We start from the raw sequence: 26,563 nt of genomic DNA, 5'->3' as shown, positions 1-26,563 counted from the left end.
AGAATATTTAATTAAAGAAGATACTATGGAAGACCTGGTAACAACCTATATATTTTCCTCCTCTAAACAGTAAAGCAGGTGCAAGAGTTTCAGTTCTTTTTTACTCTCAATACTACTACAGAGATTGTCTCAGCACTTAGAGCTCTGCCCTTAAAAGAAAATTATTCTACAACACAACAAAAGAAATGCAATCTGTCATTTAAATACATTATATTTATCATTTAGATTTTAGATTATTACAATTTGATGATGTACCATCAAAAATAAGATGCAGTTTTCCATGTTTTCTCCTTTTAACTTTAAAAAAGGGTTTCAAAACATCTGACATTGTTGAGCATGGCAACATGCTGAGTTGTTTTTAATCACAGTTTTACAGTAATAGACTTACCTGGTAAGGTAAGGCAGATAAGACTAGCGATCAATAATGTTATGCACATGAAAACAATCAAAAGAAATATCTGAAAGAGAAAAAAGAGAAACAGTTTATACGAAAGTTACATAACCAAAGTCAAAAAACCATATAAAATGATGTATTCTAGAAAGACAGCTAAACTAGAATCTTCATACACCAATGAATGTTTCATTGTATAAAAAAATCAGCCATAAGAAACCTTATCCACAGTACATGCAACACACCTACAATGTTGTGTATCTTTTAAGAGTTCGCATCAGTTGTCACAACAGTAAAAATAAACATTTTAATCCAGAATGACTGAAGTTCTTTGTTACATTAATTAAAAAATAATATCTTTATTTCTACACTGACCAGCACAACAACTCTCTAATTAATCCTGAAAGGTTTCCAGCTCTGTATGTCAGGTAAGCAAGACAGTGGTTTTACAAGGGAAACCTTGCTGAGAAAGTTCTTCCAGATGCCCTCAGGTTTGTGTGACCAGCAACTGACAGCAAAGCTGGTGGCTCCTTGGTCAGGCTTACATCTTCTCAGAGAATTCTCATGTACTTGACTTTTTTAAATATTTGAATGTCTCAAGCACCATGTGCTACAAAGTTCTGCTTCGCTGCTCAAAGCCACAAAAGCAGCAAGCTTCCAGAACAGGCTGCCCAGGGAGGTTGTGGAGTCTCCTTCTCTGGAGATATTCAAGACCCGCCTGGACGAGGTCCTGTGCAGCCTGCTGTAGGTGACCCTGCTTTGGCAGGGGGGTTGGACTGGATGACCCACAGAGGTCCCTTCCAACCCCTATTATTCTGTGATTCTGTGAACACCTTATTGTAACAGACAGAGGAAGTTAAATCTGTAACACACGTTTTCCTTGATGAGACTTCTGGGGACAATGTAGATCAGTCTCATCTCTAGGTTAGGATCTTCAGCACTGCTTGAAGGAAGGAAAATTGTGTGATTCTGTGGACACTAGCCTGCACAAAGAGGGATGATTCCACAATACTCAGTTACTTGCCAGGTGACAGCCACCTACCCTTTTCCACACAGAATATTCTCTTTAGGGTTAGGGATCCCAAATGACAGAGAGAAACCAGAGTAGCTGATAACTGGACTGCAGCCAAAAAAACTTCTCAACAGTGAGGAACACATAGTGTGACTTGGTTGGGACCAATACTGTCTAAATAGTTACTTAGGGAATGCTGCGGAAAAGGCAGTCCATGTGGGAATAAACACATGAAGGACTAAAGCTGATCTGAAGCTTTTAAGTGCCATACATGGCTGCTTCTTGGATTGGTGAGCAAGAGAACAAGCGACTCTTGACTTGGACCCGAACAGCACACAGGCAGCTAGCCACTCGTACCACAGAAGCAGCACTAACAGCGACCGCAATATATTCAGACTCAAAGATCTTGTAAGGACAGCCTCCTGTCTCCAAAATCCACCCCAACAATATAAATTAAAATAAGAGAACTAGCTAAAATGAGGACATTTATTAAAAGAATACTGAAAATAGTAGTTAAATAGAAAAATGCTCAGAGTAGATGCATTTAAATATACTGAAGTGAAGGTCTGGCACAAACTCACACTACTAATCAGAAGACTTAAGAAAAAGTCTCCCCAAAGGTGTCACAGTAAACAGTAAAATAACAATGGCTTCCAGATGAAGATATTTCCAGAATTTGGAAATAAATGCACAGGGGGAAAAACAACCAAAAAACAACACAAACAGAAAATGGATGTATGTGAAATTCAAAATTACAGTAAGACAAGCCAAAAGAGATTTTAGAAATAACATACCAAGTCTATGAAAAGTAATGATAAATTTATTTTTATAGATTTTTTTTTAAAGAATCAACAATAAAGTAATAAAATCTAAAAATCCGCAAAAGAAAATTTGCCAGAGAGTTTGCACGCTCTGCTGATGACTATGGATTGTGAAAGGAATGCTAAAGGAAGACAAGGCAGTAGCAGGCAAATTCAACAAATTCTACACATCAGCATTTGTTCTGTAGAGGCTTTGGGAGGTCCGCACAAGAGAACATTTGTTTGAAAAAGGAGTGAGTTGGAAGAATTCTCTAGATTGCCTGATCAAACTGATGATAGGCTTTTATGCAGAATAATTTAAAAAATCAGATCTTTTTATTTTGAGATTAACAGTATGTAGTTAATTAAATTTAAAAAAAATAACCAAAACCAAAGTTTTACATGCTTATTTGTAACTGAAAAAACATGAAGGATCAGTTCGTATTGCTTGCTCAATCCATATGGACACGATGAGTGAGTTCTAGTGGAAAACATTCACACATAATAAAAAATGAATATAAACCACCTTCTTCTAGGTTCTTAAAACTTGGTTAAAATAAAAAAAAAATAATGAAAGCATAGAAAAGATCAGATGCTTACACTACTATTTTTCTTCTCAAATGCTTAAAATCCCAACTGGGAAAGTAATTAAAATACGGTATCTTTCTATAGCAGATGTCTGTGCAGGAGACATTTTTCATAAGATGAACTTATCCAAGTAGAACCAAGGCAAATATATTAAAAAATCACTGAAGCACCTACAGTGATCTTGAAAGGTTCATTATTTAAATATTTCAAACAAAGTGGAACCAGGGACACAGAATCCTGTCAGTGAGCTACCATGTGTTTGAGATTGTGCAAGTGCTTGTCATACGTCTTGATGATAACAATGGAAAGAAATTCAGTTAAATCTGATTTTCGTTTTATTTCTACATTGTGTAGAAGTGTCCCAAGAACAAGTTAAAATGTCTAGATGAAGGTAAGTAGACCAGCAAAAACAGTCTTTGACAGCTGAATATGAAACTGCTTAGTTATTACCCCAGTTCAAGGTCAGCACCCCAAATTACTGAAAGCTATGTAATGGTTTGAGGGAAGGAGATGATTTCAGTACTTGTCCTTATCTAGAGGCATCCACAAAAATAAAATAACCCATGCAAGGGTAGTTCTAGAAAGGATTTAATGAGTCCTAGGTTAACACACCCCTTCCTTGAAAGCAGCATGTCCACATTACAGTTGTAACATATTGCCAGGCCACAGTAAGTGAGAATCCACTTTAATTATCTCTTTAGCAGCCAGTCAGGGAACCAATGTCAATTAACCTGCCTGTCATCTCAGCAACTTCATAAGAACTTGACTCAGTCCAAGTGAAAATGTCACAAGTATCATATTTTCTTTAAAAACAACACCATAAACTTTCAAATGTGTCTAACTAATGCCTTCTTTGTATTACCTCAGTTTTCAGCTGAACCAGTTTCCTGTTCCAGCTCATCGTGTGTATGTTCTAGCACAGGCATTCATGCGAAGCAGGGAAGAAAGAAGCAATTGCCATGGAAAGAAGACTGGCACCAATCCTTTCAGCAGTAAATGCATATTTGTGCTAGATTAAATTGTTCTCAGTCAGAGCATGCTTTGACTTCCTGCTATAACCCAACTGAGGTAACAGCAGCTGCTATGAGAGGGGTAAATTCATTCTGCTTCCCTAGCCTTTTCATACCCGTGCTACTTCCTCCCAGCGTTTCCTCTACAGCAGTGTTGTTGCTCATGCATCCCTGTGAAGAGCCCTTTTAGAGGGTAAAAACAGCAGTGGAGGGAAAAGCCATGACTTGTTAGAGACACTCCTGAACTACCTGTTTGCTGCGGGTTACTATATTTCTCCCCACTACTAACTGTCAGGAACATAAGACGTAAACTAATAGATAATACACAGCATGTATGGGATCTATAAGTAAAATAGTAATTGAAGGCCTTCAGTTAGAGGCTGAAAAAAGCTGTATGTGAGAATAACTGTAAGTCTATGTTTTGGAAAGATGCAAAGTGCAAAACACAAAACAACAAGACCCACCACTTGACTTCTGATAACATGGGGGCCAAATCTTTCTTACAAAAAACAAATCATACCCATTTTTCAAATGCCCTTCCGTTTTCTCTTAATGCGTTAGATATACGTACCCTGAGTGGGAATTTTAAAGGCCTACGATAAGGCTGGAAACCCACAGGTCCTCCTTGTTGCAGTATGGCTTGATGGGCTGCGTGAAGACCTTCTCCCACAACTGGAATGGCATTATTATTGCGAGCATGCTGGTTGTTAGGCTGCTGGTTTGCATTGTTTTCATTCTCTTCCTGGTCACCAAGTAGGTAAGAATGGAGATCCCTGTAACAAGAAAAATTTCAGTTTTGTTCTGTTTGATATGAATGAGAATCTTACAGAAAGATAGGCGTACTCAGAGTAAGCACAAGTTGTACAAAACTTAAACAGGAGTACTTGCAGAATCCTGACAAAGTAAAATAAACCATTTTCTGATAAGGTACTCAATGTCATCCTAAACACAGAATTTAGAAGAAAAATGGTAGCGTGGATGCAGATTAGAACAGTGGGAATACAGCCACAAATAGAGGTCACTTATCTGTTTGACTGCTTTAAAAACAACATCTGGTATTAAAACTTACTGTGCATATAAAAGGAAAATTGCATCGATAGTTCACGTAAGCAGGCAGCTCAACTGACAGCTTTTACTTTACTGGTACTAAGCTCTATTGGAAGCAATTGCCCTCAAACCTAAACTGTACAAGGACAGTACTGTATTGCTATAGACATGTTTTCAAAAGTACAGTCAGAGTCTTTCAAGAAGATTCTAAATTATTCAAAACCTGCTCACAACTTTCTAAGAACATCAATCCTAGAAAGAGTCAATCTACTTTAAAGAGTCAATCTACTTTAAAAAGTATTCCATGTCTTGCATACACCATTAGCAAACAGATATTTGACTCTGATTAAAAAACCCCCAAACCCAATATGAACATCTGGAAGTTAATTTTCCTCAGCTTTAGCAGAATTTTTACCAGCAGTAAGACGCATGCAGATATTCTACTGGCAGACAATGAAAACATATTCACGGCAGTTTGCTTTCTAAAAAAAGCAGAGGAAAATATTTTCATCTTTGCTCAACTAAAATTGCTGAAGAGGTATTTCAGAATTGTCCAGAACAGTGGAGAAAGCAAAGCCATTTTGATCATCATCTCTGAAATTCTATTCTTGTGTCATACTTAAACACTATCAAAACATGGACAAATTAATTTAAAAAAATCACTTTACATAATGCAAACTAAGAGAACAGGGGTGGGGAGAGTTTCCTTATGAGAAGCTAAAATATTTTTGATTGCAGTGGAAGGAAAAAAAAAATAAATTTCTTCTTCATTTTGCCAGAGTCTCAGACATAACTTAGGATGATTTATTCTTTGCTAACAGTGCTGCATTGGCATGACCCACAATGAGCAAGACATGGTGGGAGAATGCCAATATACTTTGAGGTTAAATTTAAAACTTTCTAACAAAATCAACCTGAATTTTGTCTTGACTAATTTGGCAAACAATGTATGACCTAAAAAATAACTTCAAGTGCTAGAACTCTGCCTGGCAGTCTAAATTAAAGAACCTCACTTTGTGTAATTATTTACTTTAGCTGACAAAGATACAGTTTCATCCTTCTTCAGAGACTGAACTTTTAACTTTAAAATCACCAACTAAAGGTATTCACTTCTTCAGCTTGATGTTCTAAATATTCTTTTCCTTTTTTTTTTCCTCCTTATAGTAAGGAATGCAAGAAGTGCACGTGAATTCTACTTAAATGACTCATGGAAATGCTCTGCTGACAATTATCTCTAATTTTTCCATATAATAGGAAGTTAACAAGCTGTTAGTCATACTTTTATGTTTTTTTTTTTTACTAAACAAATGCTCTAATCATGTATCAAAAGAATTACTTGTCAATGACTAGTCCAGAAGTAGGTACAACTACTGCTTAGAAGAAGGTACTTCCATAGGAGATCGCTACAGAAATTTTTCATCACGTATTTATCTGTAAAATAGCTACAAAAAGCTATTTGTTGGGATAACCCTCTTCAAAGCATGCTGCTTTCATGCTGAAAGGCTAAGCTGGACACAATGCCTGTAGTCAATTTTGGCTTTCTGTACTTACAGCAAGTATCCAGCAGTAACAGTCCATGCTCGTACAAGACCTTTCAACCACTGTCTTGTATGTCCTTGTTCTAGCAAAGCTGGAAGCACCACCTGAAGCAAAAGGAGCTCTAGGGAAAGTTCACTTACTGGAGCATCACTAGAAACAATGGTAAGAGCAGGAAGTCAAATATAAGGAACACTGTGATTATATGATTCAGTGTAAAAGATTATTAATACCACCACAACAAAAAATACATTGGACACCAACAGGAACAATTCTTAGGTTTTCGCAGACACTTCCCCTTACATACTACTCTGAGCACAGGTTGACGGTTGGACTTTATGATCTCAGAGGTCTTTTCCAACTTTAATAATGCTATGACTCTATCGTAAGTGTTCATGAGTGTTTAGGCACTTAGGTGCACAAGAAATTTACGAAAAAATGTTGAGAAAGATTATGTCAAAGAATATGATTTGCTTTTCTATTTGCTTTGATCATTGCTGTTTCAAATATTATTTAGAAACAGAAAGATACTGCTGTCATTAAAAATAAATGCAGTTACAGATACTCTTTTATTCTTGAAGCAATAATAATCAGGAATGAATGTGAAAAACAAACACGGCAGCAACTTCACTATCAAAAAGTTGAAGGGGAAAGTGTTTTGAGGGTATATAAAAGTCAAATAGTTATCATTACGGAAGTAATACAAGATGCCTTTTATTTTCTTAGTAGCTTTTTATTTGACAAATTGTATGATGTATCCATGTCCTTTATCTTTTTACTTTTCTGGAACAATGAAGTTTAGATACATCGAAGACAAACAAAATAACATACCAAACAATGTCACATTAATGCTCAAAGAGTGCAAATAAACTTTTGTGTAGTTACAGAGAGACTGAAAAAACCCGTATTTTTTAAAAATTAAATGCTTACCTGTAGAGCATAACATTATATGGAAGAAAGTGAGGCAGGAGATACTTAATAATGCGTATAGGAAGCCAGAGCATGAGCAGTACAATTGATCCAAAGACAATCTGCAACAAGGAAGTTAAACAAGTTAGCCCGAACAGCAGAAACAACCGACCCTGGTTTCCCACCCCCCTCTCTCATGTTTCCCATGCATGGTGGATTAGCCCTGGCTAAGGGCCAAACATCTACCCAGCTGCTCACTCACTCCCCTCTCTGGCTGAGTGGGGAGAAAATAGAAGGAAGGCAAGAAGACTTGTGGATTGAGATAATGGCAGGTTAATAGAGAAAGCAAAAGCTGTGCATGCAAGCAAAACAAGAGGGGAATTACGTCACTGCTTCCCACCAGCAGACAGACGATTAGCAACTCCCTGGAAAGCAGGGCCTCAGTGCATGTTAACAGTTGCTCAGGAAGACAAACACCATACCCTTGAGCGTCCCCCCCTTCCTCCTCCCTTCCCACAGCTCTTACTGCTTAGCGTGATGTCATATGGTATGGAACACCCTTTTAGTCAGTTTGGGCCAGGTGTCCCAGGTACACCCCCTCCCAGCCCCCAGTGCACTCGCTGGAGCGGTGAGGGAGCAGGGCAGAGCAGGAAAGAGGAGAAGCCTTGATGCTGTGCAAGCACTGTCCAGCCACAGCCAAGACACCTCCAGCAACGCTGTTACAGTGACCACTCCGAAGCGCCGAAGGGCACGGGCCGCTATGAAGCGACTGCACTCCATCCCAGGCTGGCCGGCACGCTGCGATGCCCTCGCCAAACAGGACTGCGGCTGAATAAGCACTGACTGGCCAGCTGACAGTCAGAATCATGGCAGACAGTTCCACTGTCTTCCCCCTCCCCTGGCACTGGGATCACTATTTTGGATTCCTCTCTTTTCTCAGCAGCTGAGTTTTCAAGCAACTTGGGGAAGCCTCAAAAGATCTTTCCGTTTTTATTCCCTCGCAATTTAAATTGTCTGAAAGATCAAAATTTAGTAGGGGAGATCAGTTGCATGAAGATCATGCCATTTTATAAATCCTGTTCCTGAAGGAACCAGATGAAAAATCAAGTACTTTTTAAACACATTCTTACACTTCATATAAATGCACCAATAGAGACTAAATATGCAAAAAAAAAAAAAAGGTGTTTACGTAAAAAAGAAAAATCAAATCTCATTCTTCCTGAAACTTAATATATGTTCTGCACAAGAAACTTCTTAAAAATATTGAGAAAGAAACACAATTTGAAAAGTGACTTCTTTTTTGAAATGGTAAGCTGTAAATGATTGCCATTCTAGGTCCCACATTCTAGCACAAGGCTGGTAAAAGTTCTGAATTAATTAGCTAAGCAAATCAAAAAGGTGAAGTTCCAAGTAACCACCGGTTCCAACAGAGCCTGAGAATGTATCTCTAATACCTTTAGTAACAAGCACGTCTTTGCTTCTATTTGGGCCACTTGCTGTGACAAAGTTTCAGGCAGCTAAAGCATTACCATCAACTAAGGAGAAAATATTCTGAAAGGTGGACAGGTCAGCTGCTCTCATGTACTGAAGGGCACTCTAACAGAACCAAGATCTCTCTATGAGCTTTCACTGCTCAACGCACTTCAGCTGTATTAATACAGTATGTCAAATAATAATGTTTCTGGTATATCAGTTTTCACAGTTGATGTGACATTTATGTCAAAGACAGCCCAAGGCCCTTCCCTTACTGCATGCTAGGCAAACTTCTGACAAACAAGCAAAAAACTTTCACTGTTTTCAATATCTCACAATGATAATCTGGAAACAGACACCACTGGCTAGGTAAACACAATCCAATCCAAAACGTAACTAGAAAGTTACTCTACCTCTGCTGCACTACTTTAGGTGAACTGGACACAAAACTTGTAACTAAGACCATCGTGAAAGAGATGAATTTACAATATTCACAATAATAAACACCTGTTGTCCGAATACACCAACATTTCCTGTGATTTTGCATAAGAAGGTATCACAGAAAAAACTGTTTTGGAAGGGACCTCCAGAAGTGAACCATCCCAACCCCCTGCTGAGCAGATCCAGTTACATCAGGTTGCTCAGAACCTTACCCAGTTGAGATCTGAATATCTCCAAAGACGTAGATTCTGTTGGCAACTTGTTCCAGTGTCTAATCACCTTCATGCTGAAAATGTTTTTCCTTAAATACACCACAGCATGTATGGGAACTAAGGTATGAAATTTTCTTTCCAGATAAAGAAATTTGTGAGGGAAGTACTTACCACTGATAAGATAAACCTCCTGAGATGTCTGTAAATGGGCAAGTGAATCATTTCCTGCACAGGATTAAAGTCTGGATCGTTCAAATTCCTGAGAAACCATAAGACACCAGGTCTCAATACCTGAAGCAGGAAACAGAAAACAATATATGAAGAGAAAATTATCTTTGTATTCTTTATTTTTCATTTTGCGTAACACTGCTGTAGCAAGTAAATTTTGAACATAACAGGGATATTTGTTGAACAAGGGCCAACAAAATGGTACAGAAACAGAACAAAGGAACATTATCATAGAGAAGTAGAGAAGCAATAACCAACTATAAGCTTAATTTTGAAGTATTAATCAATCAAACAACTGAAATATATATAGATTCACTTGAAGACAAGACCCATGTTTAAGGACTCTCTGTAAAATAAAAATCTCTAAGTAAAATATACTCTAAATCACCATTTTCCACTGCAGTAAGTACTAGTGTGGCCACTTTTACATAAGGCTGAATTCAAATATACACACAGAAAACACAGTAGCAGCAATACCCACACATGAAAGATTTTAACTAACAGTTCATCACACAAGCTTCTCTAACTATGTTACATACCAGTTGTGTTCTTATAGACTTACCTCTCTCAGTAAAAGAATGAAGGATGCAAAATAAAAGACGTAAACCATTCCAACTAACCAGTGCAGAAACATTGTGGTACCTGGGGCAGACTGAAAGCTCAATTCTCTGTCTTTCAAAGTGGCATCAAACATCTCCTAGAAGGTAAATAGTAAACAAATACAAATAAAGTTTGGCAAACCTCCACAAGTGACTCATTTTGTTTACCCTAGTTCACATATACTACTAGGCATTTAATTCAAATGTCTGCCTCCCGCTAACATATAAATAATTATAGCATTTAATTAGGAAAAAAAAGGGAATTTACAATAAGAACAGCAAAAAAAGATCAATTTCTTTCTTCTGACAGAAGGAAGAAAGAAGTCAACTCAAACACTAACATGGCCTACATAAGTTACAAATCAGTTCAAACAAAGTGACGCCGTGATGGAAGCAAATACTTTTTCCATTAAAGAAAATTCTATTTCTACCAAGGCTAGAAGAAATTAATTTTCTCCACTTGAAATTAATCACTTAGACAGTTTTTCTGTCCTGAAAAACAATTTTCTCATTTCCAAGCAAACACAGCATGTATCTTGTTCAAACAGAAAGAGATTGTACAACTATTAAAATATGAAGGCATTACCATTTCACATAAGATGGCTATATAAAGAAGTTTATTCAGCACACAAGTTTGCCTACAAGTAAGTTCATTACCACAGTGGTCTTGTAAATGCAGCAAAAAGGATTAGGATCTTATTATTTTAACAACAGCATGTTAATTTAGTAACATAAAGGAAAACAAAATTAGCATTAAGCAGTACTTAAAAACATTTCCCTCTGGAGACACTATGTTTAGAAAAACAGAAGAGTGCTGTCAAACCCGTATCAACAATTCTTCTCACCAGAACTTTTTTCCCCTTAACTATAAATATCATTAAAAAAGATTCCATTTATTTCCATTTTTACCAAAGAGCATATATCCAGCCACCAGCCACAGATGAGAGGAAACACACCAATTTCAACGACCACTAATAAGGAAACCTTTAGGAAAAAAGAGAAACCAACAAATCACTAGATTAACAAAAATTGCTAAGAAAATTATGATGTAAGCTTAAATTGAGAGGGTTTTTCGACACACACAAAAAAATAGTATTACCTTGACAACAATATAGCAAACTCCTAATAAACGACGTGATCGCTGGAATTTAACAAGTGCTGCCAAACCCTGAATAGTTTTGTCAAGAAAATAATACTGAAAAATACTTTATAACATAGTTTCATTCATATGAAACACTATATTATGGGGCTTTTAGCAACAGGAAACTTTATCAAAGACAGAAGTGAAATAGGAAGTATGTGTTTTATCAGGGTTCTATTTCCAAAATTGGCTGTGACTCTGGAAGTCACAATCTGATGTGCTGGATAACCCCTCCAAACATGCGTCTAAAATAAATTAATAGATAAATAATAATACTATCATCCTTCTTAAATTAAGCATCCAAAAATTTTCTCAAGAAACAAAGAATTGCCTTTGAAAAAGTCTGCCATGAGTAAGCAAGTTTCAAAATTAAAGGCCTCCCTTAAATGGCAGCTTTCCTTTTCATGTAGTCTGAAACAAATTCTCACCTTTTACAAGAAAATCTGGATGCATATTACAGTTTCAGGGTTTTGTTTTGTCTTCTTTTAGGAGGCAAAATAGAGACATGCTGATCAACTGTTTTACCACATTTCCACTGCACATTGGTATAGTGTGGTCTAAAGTTGATGTCGGCTTTGTGTACCCTTGAACACAAAACTGCTAACAAATGTTTATTCTTTCAAACTGAACTTGGTGTAGTCCCTTTAAAAACATACAGCTAAAATGCAGACTACTCGTGACCAAATCCTTCTAGCTTTCAGGACCCTGCTGTTACTTAAACTTTCTTAGTAATAATGAAGGTTATCACCTGAAAGAAATCCTTGCTGCAAGTTGTCAGTAGTTCAGAGACATAAAAGAGAAACTGAAACAATCCGCACTCTAAAGATCTGGCAGGATCAAAAAAATGTGAATAAATTTACCATCGTACCCTACATATTTTCATAATCCCATTTCTCTTTCTGCTGCAACTAAGTACCCCACAGCAATAGCTTAAGGACAGTGAGGAAAAGACAATGGTTGTACACTGATCTTCTCAGACAGACCTTCGGAATTTAGTTGGAGGCCTTCAAGCAAGCATAAAGCCTATGACTGTGTTGTTCAACATGTGCAAGTCTTCTGAAGAATGCAGTCACACTGAAAACTTTTAAATGTCCAAGAACAGAAGAGACTTTTTCTACTGATTTCACCAGAAGAGCAAAATGATAAATTAATTGCATCTGCATCATGTCTGTGCCTCCTCAAAATATAGCTGGAAAAATGATTTACATGTAAAATCTGAACGAGGTAACTACTGACAAAAGGATACATGACAAACAATGAGAGTCACTGCTAGCAGAACATATCCGACTATAGTTGTAATCAGGCCTTCAAAGTGAGATGCTTGAACCTGGAGTGGAAACAAAGGGAAAATTTATCAGCCTCTTAAAAGATTACATCTCCCTTTTATGTAATTAAGACGAATTCTGAATCTCAGCTCTTCGAGAAGAATAACAAGTTTCTTTAGTTTTTACATGCTTTAATCATCTGCTACTTTTTTGGTATCTCCATCAAGAGCAGAAAATGTTTACATTTACTGGAAAAGTCTAACAACTGTGTTCTTCAAACATGATATTCCTATATAGAGGAAACAAAAAGTGTCACCTCACACTACCTCCTGGCTTTCACTACCTATCATCATCAACTAGGAAAATTACTCAGTACGCAAACTAAAAACGTACACGAGGAACAAGAGACTTAAAAAGTATGCATTTTTTTTGTAAAAGGAGGAAACCTCACTTAAAACATAAATACCAGAGTAAGTGGGAAAGAATGGGAAAACATTTTTAATCACACATTAAAAAGGTTTAGGAAAAAAAATAAGACATGGTCCAGGTTACTTTTGCAATCACAAATAAAAGTGGAAGGATGCTACAAAAATACTGTGTTTCAATATATAGCATCATTTTTTTAAATTTTGAAATTATAAAACAGTACTTACATATTCTTCAAAGCCCAGGCCAACAATGGAGAAGTGACCAATGTGGTACGGACAAAATGCTGCATAACATAAGTAGAAAGAAGGGGAAAAAAAGGCCATGAAAACTGCTAAATAAAGCAGGACGTGTGTTTTAACACGGTAATTATTCTACTTATCAATTTTGTGAAAACAACAAAAAAAAGTTACTTTCTGGGCAAATATTTGCAAGTGTTGTACTTCTGTAATTTTACAAACATTGAAAATCAGATCAGAATTCACACTGAAAGACTACAAACAATATAAAACTACACAGAATCAGAGGACAGTCTTTTCCTTCTTAGTTCATCTTTCTGTGTGTAAATTAATTCACTTTTTCAGTCTTGGATACTAGGGTGGTATTGGTCTCAGACTGCTGTAAGAATCTGTTCTGTATATTCATTCTTTCCTACACACTAAAAGACTTCAGCTGCCATTTTACATCTTGGTCAGATGAGACTTACTTTAGCAAGGTTTCGGGTTTAGGCCTTTAATTCTTAAGAATACTGTGAAAAATGCAAGCCCTGAAGAAATTTGCAAAGGGAAGAGAAGATGAGGGGGAGAAAGACGATGTTCCAGAGAAGGAATGAGGAGCAACTGAGAAGTGTTTTACTTTAAATTAATGTATTAAGAATTGTCCTAATCCCTGAGAACTCACTCTTGCCAATTCTGAGGTCTCAGTAGGAATTTTAATTAAAAAACACAGCACCTTCCCCATTTTTGGACACCTGTGTATTTGCAACAGGAGGAAGTAGTTGCTTTAGCTCACTCCCTGGTCTTCTAAGCAAGCTAGGACAAACTACAGAATTCAACATCACTTTCCTACGGGCAGAGGGAGTCAACAGGAAGTAAAAGGGCTGCAGTAACTGCAAGCTTTTATTTTCACCTATGTTGCCTTCACTGTATCATGATAATCCAACTCTGGGGACCATTGTAGACTAAGCATCCCCTCAAATAAAAAGCCTAATGATTTTATCTCTCCTCCTCATTTCCGTTATGACCAACATGTAAAAAAAAAAAAAAGGGAAAAGATTTAGCAGGACTTGTATTACCCTAATCAATGATCAGAAAGTTTTCATTTATGTCCCTTTCAAAGAAAGCATCAGTCACGGGCAATAGAAAAAAGTGTAAAAGATAAAGGGATAACTTGAGCTCTTCCTGGCCAGTAAGAGCAAGATAAAGAAAAGTGAGATTAAAAAAAAAAAAAAAAAAAAATCACATTCACAACTACTACAGACATCAGACTCATGACTTCAACATCATATCTTTTTGACAGTGTTTTATGAGATTATAGTGTACAGTTTATCATGTTTTTCAAATAACTTCACTTAAAAGAGAATTTCTAATAAATCCCTTTTAATAAAAAACATGAAGGAGTACAAACTCTTCTGTGAGTACTAAAATGAGCTATAGAAAATATGAATTAACTTGAAGTTAATTAACTTGTCTAAAAGAACACCATAGGAGAATTTCTGGACCAGTAATTAAGGTTCCAAATGCTTTCCTTCTGGCTTATCTTCTAGGAATTACCTCCTGTGACATCTGAACTCACCAGGACTGTAATTACAAATAACTAGAGATTAGGCAGCTGTAAATTAGGCAGTATTACCTAGTGGGAAAGATAGTGAAAATAGGCCTGAAAGGCACAAATTAAGTTCCTGCTCGCTTGCTTGGGAGAGTCATTTCCCTTCTCTTCTCTACTTGTTCGTTTCCCACTTCTAAAGAACACCTAGAAAACACATCTCTCTGACAACGTTATTAATTATTCTTTTCTTACTTATTATTGAATTTAAATAAAGAATTTAGAAACTTCATTGTTCTTCTCTACTAATTAAAAAAGCCTAAATTTTATAGCTGCTAAAAACCTAATTGACTTCTGATAACTACAGATTAAAAGAGATTAATTATCAATAAGAAATAATTCAAGTATTTTCCAACTCTTATTAGAACAGTTACAGGTTTTGTGAATTAAATATACATGATAATTCTTTTTATTTTCTTTTGAACTGCTGATTAATTTCAGTCACTAAACTCTCAACTCACTGGTTCTGTATTGTGTGCTTCACTTTGCCAGCAAAAATTTCTTATTTACAGTACAACTTCAGTTTTTAAAACTCCAGCTCTTTGGCCAAGAAAGACCACTCAAAAAATGAAAGCAACATAACCAATCCCTTTCTAAACTAGTAATTCAGAGCAAGTGAAACTTTGTGTCCAGTATCTCTTCAAGTGTATAAAAGGCTCTATCTTGTCACTAAAATACTGCTGCTTCTGCACACACTTCTGTCAAATTAACAACACTAATGAGCTTGAGCACCATAATGCAAAAGAAGAAACAGGCAGAGAAATTGCAGAGATTTGCAGAGAAACAGGCAAAATTGAGGCATAGGGAAGAGCTGCTATTCTCCTGTCATTCAACAGGTGTAAGGTACAAACAAACAAAAAGAATCTGAATAACAGTCTAAGGCCTCTCAGGAGGGCCTTAAAAAAAAAAAAAAATCTAAATTTGTTACCTCCCTTTCTGCAGTAAAACCAGCGTGGAAATGCAAATTTACCCTACATATTAAAAGGAGTAAATATGAAATAGGCATTCCAGAAACTCTCAAGGGGAAGCTTACTGCTATTTACACTAAGGTAGGCATTTTACCCTTTTCTTTCAGGGTTCAAATGATCAAGAAGCACACACATACAATTTGGGGGGTTTTTTAATTTTTTTTTTAAGCTGTGACAAGTTTATGTCCAAGAAATTTTCCTAGCACTATCTATACATGGAATCAGAACACAGAAGTATTTCTGTCTTGCACTAGAAACAGAAAGAGTTTTTAAAACATTTAAAATTGCAGTTCAGCTTCAGCATCTACAGGAAGCAGAAAGGAAAATAAAGTAAAACACACCACTGATTAGAATTTACTATCTTCTAAAATTTAAGTCGAAATTGCATGAACTAAGGAAAGTTGTTCCATAGTACTTCTGGACACACAAAATGAAAGTATATTGGACAGCTCTACAGAGTCAGCTACATTCTTGCATGCCCTCTTCCCTCCCAAACTTGAGCTCCAAAAGTGAATTCCTGATGAAAAAATTGATTGAAGTGTATCTAGCAAAAACTGTAAGGTGAAAAAAAAAATCCTAGACATTCCTAGAAGTACTGCATTTGCTCATAAATTAAATTCCAGGGGGTTCCTTCTTTAACTTAACAGTATTCCAAACAAATATTATTTTCTGTGCTTTGGCTGACATCATTAAGCTTTTGGTAGATTTCCTATTTAAAACCTATTCGCATAAAGGAATTAAAATGACAAAACTGGAAGCAATAAAGATTTATTATCCATATTCCCAGTTTGTTTGTGGTTCCATTTTATAGATGTCAAATTCATGTATTCTGAGAGAACAGCCTTAAAATTAACCTGCATTATCACTTCAGAAAGAAGAATCTCTTAAAAACCTAAGGGCAAATGATACTTACCAAACACAAGTATGAACAACGTGTTTAAAGATACCACCCAAAAGACATGTTCCTATAAGGATTATAGGGGAAGGAGGGAGGAAGACAAGGAAAAAGTACATAAATATCAGTTATTTAAATAAATGACCTTACTTTTGTATCTAAACTTTTTATTTAAACAGCCTATTATTACCAGAACTTGCACATCTTATGTTAGAGCCAAGAAATTTGCTCTAATACCAAGATCAAAATATGCAGGACAGATTATGAAAGCATCTGTTTAAATTCATGGACATTTATCTAGATAAGAGCACTTACATTTGCATTAACACTCTCACTTTGTAAAAATAAGCTTTTATTTTAAAATCAGTATAAATAGTTCCACCCTTAAAAACAATTACATGAAATGTATGCGGATGTTTGTTTTATAAACGAGAAAATGTTCATCTGAACTTTTAACAAGTAAACTTTGTCACAAGAAACCCGTTAACAAAACTGACAGTTCTCATTCTAGAAATGACAGCACGTCTCTATTTTTTTAATACTGCTTTTAGCTAAGATGTGAACTCAGCCATAAGTAAACTTGAATTTTAATTCTTTTAATATTAATATTTAAGGTCAATCACTAATAACATAATAAGCTACAGTATTTTAAACGTGAGATGTTACATTAAAATGAGATTTTATTTCAGATATGGGACATTTACCCACTACAGAATCTAACAAACACATTCACATTTAAGAATTATTTTACACATTAAATAAAGTAAAATTTATACTGCTGGAAGAAAGCATGGAGCTTTTTTCCCCTCCCTTTAAAATATAAACTACTTTTCTTAAGTGATCTGGCAGATGATACCCAATGAACATAGGTGTGATGGGCTAGAGTTTTGCTGCCACCGACTCTTTGCACTCTCCCTTCCCCGTCCCTGAAGTCAGAGCTAGACATCTCCAGCAATCAGGTAGGATGGGCAGCAGAGAGAGGCCCTCAAACAAGCTATGAAAAAGCCCACTAGAAGATATACATTATATATGTAAGAGTCTGTCAGGGAGATCTCAACGCTGGTTCACCCACAGACAAGTGTTAAAAGCCAATAGCCTTTTTAGGAGTGCTTTGCTAAATTATTGTAATCATACAGATTTTTGGAAACAATTTAAAAAGATATGTGCTCCACAAGATAGACTGACTATCGTGGAGATTTTAAAGAAAGATTTGATACTCATATCAGTTAAAATAATATTCAAGAGGGGAAAAATTCTACGGAGGAACAAAAAAACCCAAACTCAAATAAAGTCAACTAACGTAACTGAAGATCTTAAATTTCAAATCTGGTGGCATTAGGGCAAATCAGAGAAGTCTGAATGAGGACACTCTTTTAATCATAAAGATCAAAACTTAAGGCTAGAATGGATAGGTATTTTCAGTGTATGTTTTTTAAAAGGGTCTAGTTTTTATTTACAGTGGAGTATGCGATCCTATGTCTTTTAAGAAATTCCACTTTCATGCCACACACACAACTCTATTCTGTGAAACTCCTGAAAAAGACAGTTTGCTTGAGCATGACATCATACAAAAGTCTTTTCAAAGAATATATATCATATGAAAATAGGGACTATTTTATTAATAGAATGATGTAATCTTAAAAAAATTTACTTTAAAAAAGGCCTTCTATAGAAATTCTTGAAATACACGATTTTACTTACTAAAAAAACCAGAGATCCATCAAGTCCAAGCATCTGTGAAGATAAGAAAGTTAATTTTATTTACTCATCAGAAAAACTAAGCAATATGCATCCAAAATAAGCTTCACAGAAGCCTCTTTCACATCAACTTTTAATGTCCAATACGGTCAAATGCTTTTTTATTGCTCAACCAACAGAATCTGGACATAAATTCTTAAAGATACAGACAGAAATTAAGTGCTTGTTCAACACAGTAAACTCAGCTGATCAACGGCAGTGATATATATATGGAGTATCTTAATATGCATGTATTTATATATGGCAAACCAAATATATAATCAATTTACAGACTATTTCTCTCCAAGACTTTGAAGACTGACAAAGATTTATTTACAAAAGATTTTAGTAACTGAACTGTTATTTAAAACCATGTTTAAACCACTCAATATTAAAATGAAAGAGCAATTTTTTTTTTTTGCTGCCTGACTGCAAAGTATCAGTTTATGTTGCACTGAGAAAAGTCAAAGGTTAATATTTTACCTTCAATGTATAAAAGCAATTAGAAACAGGATAATGTTGCTACACTGTACATTATTAAGTTTAGAACAAAACTGATTTACAGCTAGGGAAGACAGGAAACAAATCTTCCATCATGCTGCATAGCTGTTACAGGAAACCTCCAGAGGACAGCCAAAAATAGAGCATCTATTAAAAAAAAATAAATCTCTCCTTTCCCCCCACTTCAAGGATTTCTTCCTATTTCAATCCAGACACTCCTACTCCACAATTACCGCTGTAAAGTACCAAGTTCAAGGCCATTTTGTAGCAGGATTTTGCACCAAATTCCGAGATAAAATTGCACATATTTCACAAAGTAAACCAAGATGCAAATATTTTTGAAAATTCAGAAAGCTTGCCTGTTATTTTCACAAAATAAATAGCAGAAAAGCCTACCCCACTTTTGATACTGAATGTCAGCTAGATGTCTATTGCCTATGCCAGCACATGGGATTGGAAACGGTCGTAAGAGTTTGCTGAAACTGATTTCTATATTCATGGAGAGGCATCAAAATATTCTCAATCAGGAGTATGTCAACTTTTCCCAGCACATAAACTAGGTTCAGAAATACAACAACACTCATCTTGAGATACATACTAGAATGATTCAGAAACCTGAATTTATGTATGCCCTCTTTCACTAATAATCTTTCAAAACAAACTAAGAATTTTTCACTAGATACAAAAATCAAGACCTGTCCTTCATGATGAAAACTGTATTTCTACTACACTGCAATCAAGGCAACAACCGTACCACAGCTGAGGAATACAGTGACTAGCTTTACAACTGTCTGCCATGGGCACCAGTGACACTGGTAAATCACATGAAGATGCTGTACCTACCTTCAGGCAGATTTTGCTGCATGTGGTGAGCTTTGAACTCAGATGTTGGCTACTTCTAAAACATCTACAATAAACTAGTTCTTGAGTCTCTACACCACTCTGAATACAGCGTACATGCATCTCATGCTCTAATTACGGAATTTGTGATCCATAAACAAAACAGAAGCAATGTTACATTAAATGCTCCATCATTTTTTAAGAAACACATTTGTCTTTTGCAAATGCGTAAATTAAAAAAAAGTTCTGGTTCTCTCTTTTCTTCAATGCTTCCATGAATACAAAAATTAAGCATTAAACTATATATAGTGCAACACCTACATGTCCCTGATCTGTCCTAGCATCCTTAATGCAAGCTGCAATTCATTTTGCAACCCGGCCAAGTGTAAGACTTCAGAAGAGTCTGTGCTACAACATGTTTTAAGCTGCTACCATATTTCAAATCAAAGAAATACATTTTTGATAGTTAACAAGTAGCACCACACCACTTTCGTTTTAATGCAATGACATTTTTAGGTCACTAAAGCCTCTTAGTGATAGCTTTCACACTAGACAACAGTATCCAAATCTATCCCAAATGGATTTTAACACAGCAATACTACAAACCATTTTGAGTCTGAATTATTCAAGAAAATGATTCTTACTCACTCGCTCCCAAGTAAGCTCTTCTGCTGCTCGATCCCACTCCAAGGCATTCCAGTTCATGTCATCTGAGGAGACAATGTCCATTTTTACAGCTGTTAGACTCACCCAAAACATGATGTAAGCACTCCACGCTATGTTTTAAATGAACAAAAAGACTTTAGTGCATAACATTCAACTCATAACCGCTGACAGCTTTCCAGAAAGCAAATGCTTCAGCACTCAAAAGAAACGTATGAAATGTGCAAAAGCAAGATAAATAAGCTGAAGTGGGAATTCATGCAGCTGGCTTGAATTATGACAGTTCTATTTTCAATGGTTTAATTTATATTTAAATGAACTAGAACATTACTGTTTTGAGTCACCTGTTACCTTGTGCTCCATTGTTTGCATCTGCTGCATCTTCTACTACAGCATCTTCTTCATCTTCGTTATCTTCCTCCTCTTCATCTACTTGTTCTTCTTGAATTTCAGGGTTCTCACCTACAACTACATTCTCAGCAGCTGCGTTAGCAGGTTGATCAAGCACAGCATTTTCAACACCTCCATTTACAACAGCCTGAGCCTGTAGAAACAGAATTTAGTGTTCAGTTAAATTCATCAACCTCTCCATACTTTTATCCTGCATATAGGAAGAACGAATAGCATTAAAAAAAATGTTAATAATGTATTTTTGTTAGATAAGCATCAAATTTGGGACCACTAAGCCTTTTTAAAAGAGGAAGAGAAACATTCAGACTTCTTCACACAGCAGCTGAGGTTGGAAAGGGCCTCTAGAGATCATCTAGTCAACCCACCTACTCAAAGCAGGGTCAGCTACAGCAGGTTGCTCAGCGCTGTTTCCAGTTGGTTTCTGAGTAACTCCAGAGACGGAGACTTCACAACCTCTAAGCAACCTATTCTAGTAGTTGATCACACTTACAGTAAAAAAAAACAAACCAAAACAAAACAAAATAAAAAAATCAAACCAAAAAACAAACACCACCCAGATCTGGTGTTTAAAGACTATCTCTGTCTTTAAAAAATTGACATTTATTACAAAATAATACCAAATTTTAATTATTTCCCCCCTCTGCACATATTGCTTATGTCATCCCTTCTCCTGACCAGGAGGCTCCTGTAAGCACTAAAGCATGCAGGTGTGTGTGTTAGGACGTGGGGGGAGTGCAGAGAAGCTCCAACTTCAGAAGTTTCAACAAAGCCTCCAACTGCTTTGCGAACAGTGAATTGTTAGCTCATGAACGACACAAATGCTTATGACAAAGACAAAACAAAATCAAGCTGCATCTTCATTGACTGCGGCTAACAATTCAGCTTTATATGCACAAAATTAACTTAAAGTGTAAAGATACAGATATAAGAAGCTAAACAACGTTAAAGTTACCTTACAAAAATTATACTATAACAAATCCATTAATATTCCATATTACAGAGCTTCAAAAATGTAACACTGTGTCACTGAGTTTATACAGGAACACATGTTCAACTTCTGCTAATGTACAAACAGAAGATACCCTGCAGTAAAATTACATTACTGTTGGGTTCTAATAATGTATTTATTCACAAAAACCTATTTTCTAAATTTATCATGAACTACTGAGCAGTTAAACTTTACCTCATTTTGTTGACCAACACCATTGAGTGGCTGTTGCTGATTTTGTTCCAACCACTGTGGTGCTCCTCCATGGACAATCTGTTCACGTAACCAAACAAGGCTGATAAATGCACACAGGGTGCATGTTACTACAAAACAGCCCTGCAAACAGTCAGCCAGTAAGTTCTCCCTGTTAAAGAAAGAAAAAAAACCCACATTAACAACAAATTAATTTTGCTAATAAGACTAAACTTACTTGTTCTTAACCACCACAAACAGATCCTCCTAGTCCAAATCAACAAATATACTGAATTTATTAGTGTATCTATGTGAAGAAAGTATCTAGACATAATTTTTAATTAATTTTTAAAAATCTGTTCAAAGCAGGCTTCTTGTAGGAAGGCTGTATGTACCTGTGTATAAATGGTTTTATGTGCCAAGATAAACACCAATTTGGAAAAGGTTTATTTCCCTCTGGTTTGGTTTGTGAAATTACTACTGTTTAAACATAAATATTCCTGCAAAACAGGATCTGACTCAATATGAAGAAAAGCCTCAAGAGCAGTTCAGGAAAAGCAATCTTCAAGAATAGCAATGGAAACACCATAGTTGCTAAGTAAATGATCTGCTACAGTGAAAGGTCTCTTTAAATGGCTGGATGCATAATATCCAGTCCACTGAAAACATTCTATCTGCTGAGCTACCCTAACCAAAAGTATGAAACTGCAGGGTTTGCCTTTAACTGCTCTATGTTTCAGGCAGTCTTCTGCCCAGATAATATCTCTATACTTTAAAAATCCTGATCTATCAAGTCATACATAACTGTAAAGCAGCAGCAAAACAAAGTTCAGTTAGCCAGCTGAAATTAGGGTTTCATGCAATGCAAGCAGTACTTAAATCTGCTAAAGCAACCCTCATCCCTATTTCCAGGCATCCCCTCCCACTTGTTTCCAGCCTTGAGCTACTCCTTGACTACAGCAAATTTGCTCAGGAAACTAACCAATTACAATACATTCTTTAAAAGAAGTCAGAAATATGCTGCCATAGGACTCTGCCATCCCCAAAGAAGTATGAGTCTTGCTCTCCATGCAACTGCACAAACACTTCTGCCTGGACAGCACTGTGAATACCATGGGGACAAGAAATCCAAAATGAAAAGATGACACAAGATGCTATTGAAATTGACTCCATCAAAGAAATACATGTCAAAGCACAGCTTCACGTGCCATTAAAAGCTGACACATACTTGAGTCCTTCATTTTCTCCCTAGACTGTAAAAGACAAGAGAAGCAGTGCTCTCAATTCAGTTGTTTCAGATTCTTCTCAGAAAAATAAAAATAAAATCTACACTATTGGGAGATAACAGGAAAAATACTGTTATTAATCTCAAGCAAGCCTCTCTCTCCATTTATAAAAATTAATTAAATGTAACTTGACCTGATGTCTCAAATCAAATAACCCAACTAAGATGACTTAGCTGAACCGCACAGGACATTCATTAAAAATTTACTTGATGTGCAACTGATTCTACTCAAACTGAGTTTCAGTTCCTCAGGTTCAAGATAACGAAAAAAGTAAGAAACAGCCTGAAACTCTGTTGTCTTGGTATTTATTGATTCTCTAAGTAAAACTGATTTAAAAGAAAGATAGACAATACTCAATAGCATATGGGGATTGTAGCAGGAAAATCTAATTGTCAGCTAGAAGGCAATCCGATGAAAAGAAATAAATTTCTATCACATAAAAGACTCAGTATGGATAAAATTAAATTCAAAATACAAAAATGTAACAGAGCAAACAGAATGTGACATTAACATTACCAGCAATATATATTAATATTCTACTATCTGGCATCTGATTTAAACTGTAGGAAATCAGTTTTTTAAATTACTAAGTGTAATCACACAGCGTAAGTTTTCTTGACATCAAAACCAAATCTTCATTAACCAGGGCCCATTTTCTAAAGTCAGTTTTCCATCTCCAAAGATCCTGAATAACAGAACTTCAAAGTGAAGTGATTTCTACTGTAATACTGTTGGCTATAGATCTTGTTATGCAAAGGGTAAGAGCAGCTGCTTGTGTAAGATGATGGAAGGTAACCTGCATAACTGGAAGAAAGGGACACTAAGTTCCAAAGCAACCATTTTAACAGTAATCTGACTAGAAAAGTTATTTGTATCAAACTGTTTAAGTACTTACGTTGACAGAATATCTAATGGCAGTGTCAGTAGTGAGCTCACAGAGCCAGTAAACAAGCACTTGTAGATACGACCTGCATGAAGAAACAGAAGGGTGATATAAATTTGATTTTCGTTATAGTCTCACTTGGAAAGGACCATAAGTACCCTCTTTTCACCTGGTGTCCTAACTAAATTTATGACAAGGAAAAACATCTCAACCTTCAGTAAACTAACAGAACTCAAGACCATATACAACTATGTGGAACAAAGCTATGTTTATTTTAGGTGAACATTATTGATAAAAGTATACATTCAAAGCGTAAGAATTGCCATACTAGGTTAGACCCAAGATTCACCTAGACCTGTCTCCAGCACTGGTCATACCAACAGATGCCTAAGGAAGAATATGGAAACCAGTTAAATATACTTGCAGCAATACTTTCTCAGTACCTTCTCATATGCTTCATGCAAAGCAGCTCAGTTCCTGTTCTATAATATCTCAGTGCTAATTAATCCTTGATGGATTTTTTCCCCTATTAATTTGTTCAATCATACTTTGAACCTGTATAAACTTTTGGTATTATGGTATCTTGTAGCAAGGAGTGTCATAATTTCATTATCCATTTTTAATAACTGTTTTACAGATTAATACTTGATGCTAGTTAATGTTGGCTTTTTGCCACAACTCCTCAGTCACATAATCTTAGAAGTAGGTTATCAGGGCATATAGTCTACTTCAGAAAATTCGGTTCAGATCCACAGCAGGATGACACAGACACTCAGAACTGGATGAGGGATGAATCAAGGCGCCCATACGCAGAAATGCAATTCTTAAGATTCTCAGTCCACTCTCTAAGCAGGCATAGGTAGGCGAGTATATACTGACACACTGTGGTTTCTGTGACCTAGAATAAATAGCTCAGTTATTACCTCTTGGTTAAGCCTGTGTGGAACTTATAGAAAGTTTATGTTTCTACATCGCTCATGAATCAATCCACCAGAAGTGCCCAAAAGGTCTACTGTTTATGCTTGTCTTTTATATAAGAGATAATACAGCACTTGGAAGAAGCTAACACTCACATCCCCAGTGCAATCCACCCCTCTGGCTGAAGTCTGGACATTGGATAGAAAATAATACAAAATAATACTATGAAATTCAAAGGTCTAGAGTAAGTTAGAACACAAAAGAAACAATGGCTGTAGCTGATCTAATGAAAACATTCAGTCTCAATGTAGTCAGTACTGTTTACACATTTTATACTGAACAGGCATTGAATCAAATTTAGCCAGATGATACTGATCCTCTGCTGCCAGTGGGTTTCGACAGTTTGCCTCATCTACCATCTAGCTACACGGTGGGGGAACTTCAAAGGGGCGAGATACCACTGTGAACTCTGCCAGGCTGAAAAGGTCAAAGAACACAAGCCTTCTAACTTCTGATTACACCACACTGGTAGGAAACCAGTGTAACAAAACTCACTGTGAGATTTTGTGGAACAGGAAGGGGATTTTATTACACAAAATCTCTAAGCAAACATCTCTAAGCAAGCTATTTTTCCTCACAGATTTCACTTGCTCAGTCTCATACAAGCATTATGAAACATATGTCAAAGTGGTCTGGACAGGATCTCTTGTGGACAACACTAAAGAAAATAAACACCAGCTAGTAAATCCTCATCATATTTCTTGGATTCTTCTAGACTAGCATTTCTGAAGCGATTTTAAACTTGCCTTTCATACTCTTCATGAGTGGATGCCATTTGGGATCTTTGCCTCATTATTTTGTTTCATCCCTCTTGAGTCTGAGGCAATATTCACCTGTTCTCCCATTTTCTTTATCTGTGTATCTTACAACTCCAGTCTTGTTCTTCATCTCCCTGACACCTTATCTTTAGCCTGTTTGTTTTCCCTCTTGATTTGAATGAAATCACATATACAGTGCTCTTTGGCAAATAAGAAAGACTCCTTTTAGCCCTTCTTCTGCTTGTCCTTCTGGTGCTCGCATACGCAATTCCATTCATGTTTTACTCATGCCAATTGAAGTAGTTCTATTACACATCTCTACAGTTTCAACCACTACACAATTACATGAAACATGTATACAGCCATTCTCTTCAGCTTTTTTTTTTCTTTTTAAAAAAATGACAACTAAATCACTCCAGAAAAACACATTCATGTGCCATAATGGTGTGTGAACACTGATTTCTAGGATCTGAGATAAAGGAGGCACTCCAGACAATCCAACTCCCACTCTAGCATTTCCTACTGCCTTAGTGTACACAGTCACCTTACCCAATGTGTACA

General features: G+C 36.2%; 1 protein-coding gene across 3 annotated transcripts in view; it reads right to left on the bottom strand.

The window, feature by feature from the left end:
• MARCHF6 (membrane associated ring-CH-type finger 6) overlaps nt 1-26,563 on the bottom strand; it is a 52,867-nt gene that overhangs the window by 11,908 nt on the left and 14,396 nt on the right. For all 3 annotated transcript variants that reach the window (XM_075417088.1, XM_075417086.1, XM_075417087.1), the window contains 16 exons: nt 24,279-24,351; nt 22,101-22,269; nt 20,858-21,050; nt 20,492-20,553; nt 18,467-18,499; nt 16,784-16,835; nt 13,306-13,364; nt 12,634-12,714; nt 11,346-11,414; nt 11,156-11,230; nt 10,210-10,344; nt 9,591-9,710; nt 7,315-7,415; nt 6,400-6,537; nt 4,373-4,574; nt 389-458 (listed from right to left, as the gene is read on the bottom strand). In XM_075417088.1, the coding sequence (XP_075273203.1) occupies nt 389-458; nt 4,373-4,574; nt 6,400-6,537; nt 7,315-7,415; nt 9,591-9,710; nt 10,210-10,344; nt 11,156-11,230; nt 11,346-11,414; nt 12,634-12,714; nt 13,306-13,364; nt 16,784-16,835; nt 18,467-18,499; nt 20,492-20,553; nt 20,858-21,050; nt 22,101-22,269; nt 24,279-24,351 (1,632 nt within the window). The remainder of the gene's footprint in view (nt 1-388; nt 459-4,372; nt 4,575-6,399; nt 6,538-7,314; nt 7,416-9,590; nt 9,711-10,209; nt 10,345-11,155; nt 11,231-11,345; nt 11,415-12,633; nt 12,715-13,305; nt 13,365-16,783; nt 16,836-18,466; nt 18,500-20,491; nt 20,554-20,857; nt 21,051-22,100; nt 22,270-24,278; nt 24,352-26,563) is intronic.

The sequence above is a fragment of the Opisthocomus hoazin genome, chromosome 3 (genome assembly GCF_030867145.1).
Source record: "Opisthocomus hoazin isolate bOpiHoa1 chromosome 3, bOpiHoa1.hap1, whole genome shotgun sequence".
In the NCBI taxonomy this organism is placed as follows: Eukaryota; Metazoa; Chordata; class Aves; order Opisthocomiformes; family Opisthocomidae; genus Opisthocomus; species Opisthocomus hoazin.
This window is presented reverse-complemented; position numbering and strand designations above follow the sequence as displayed.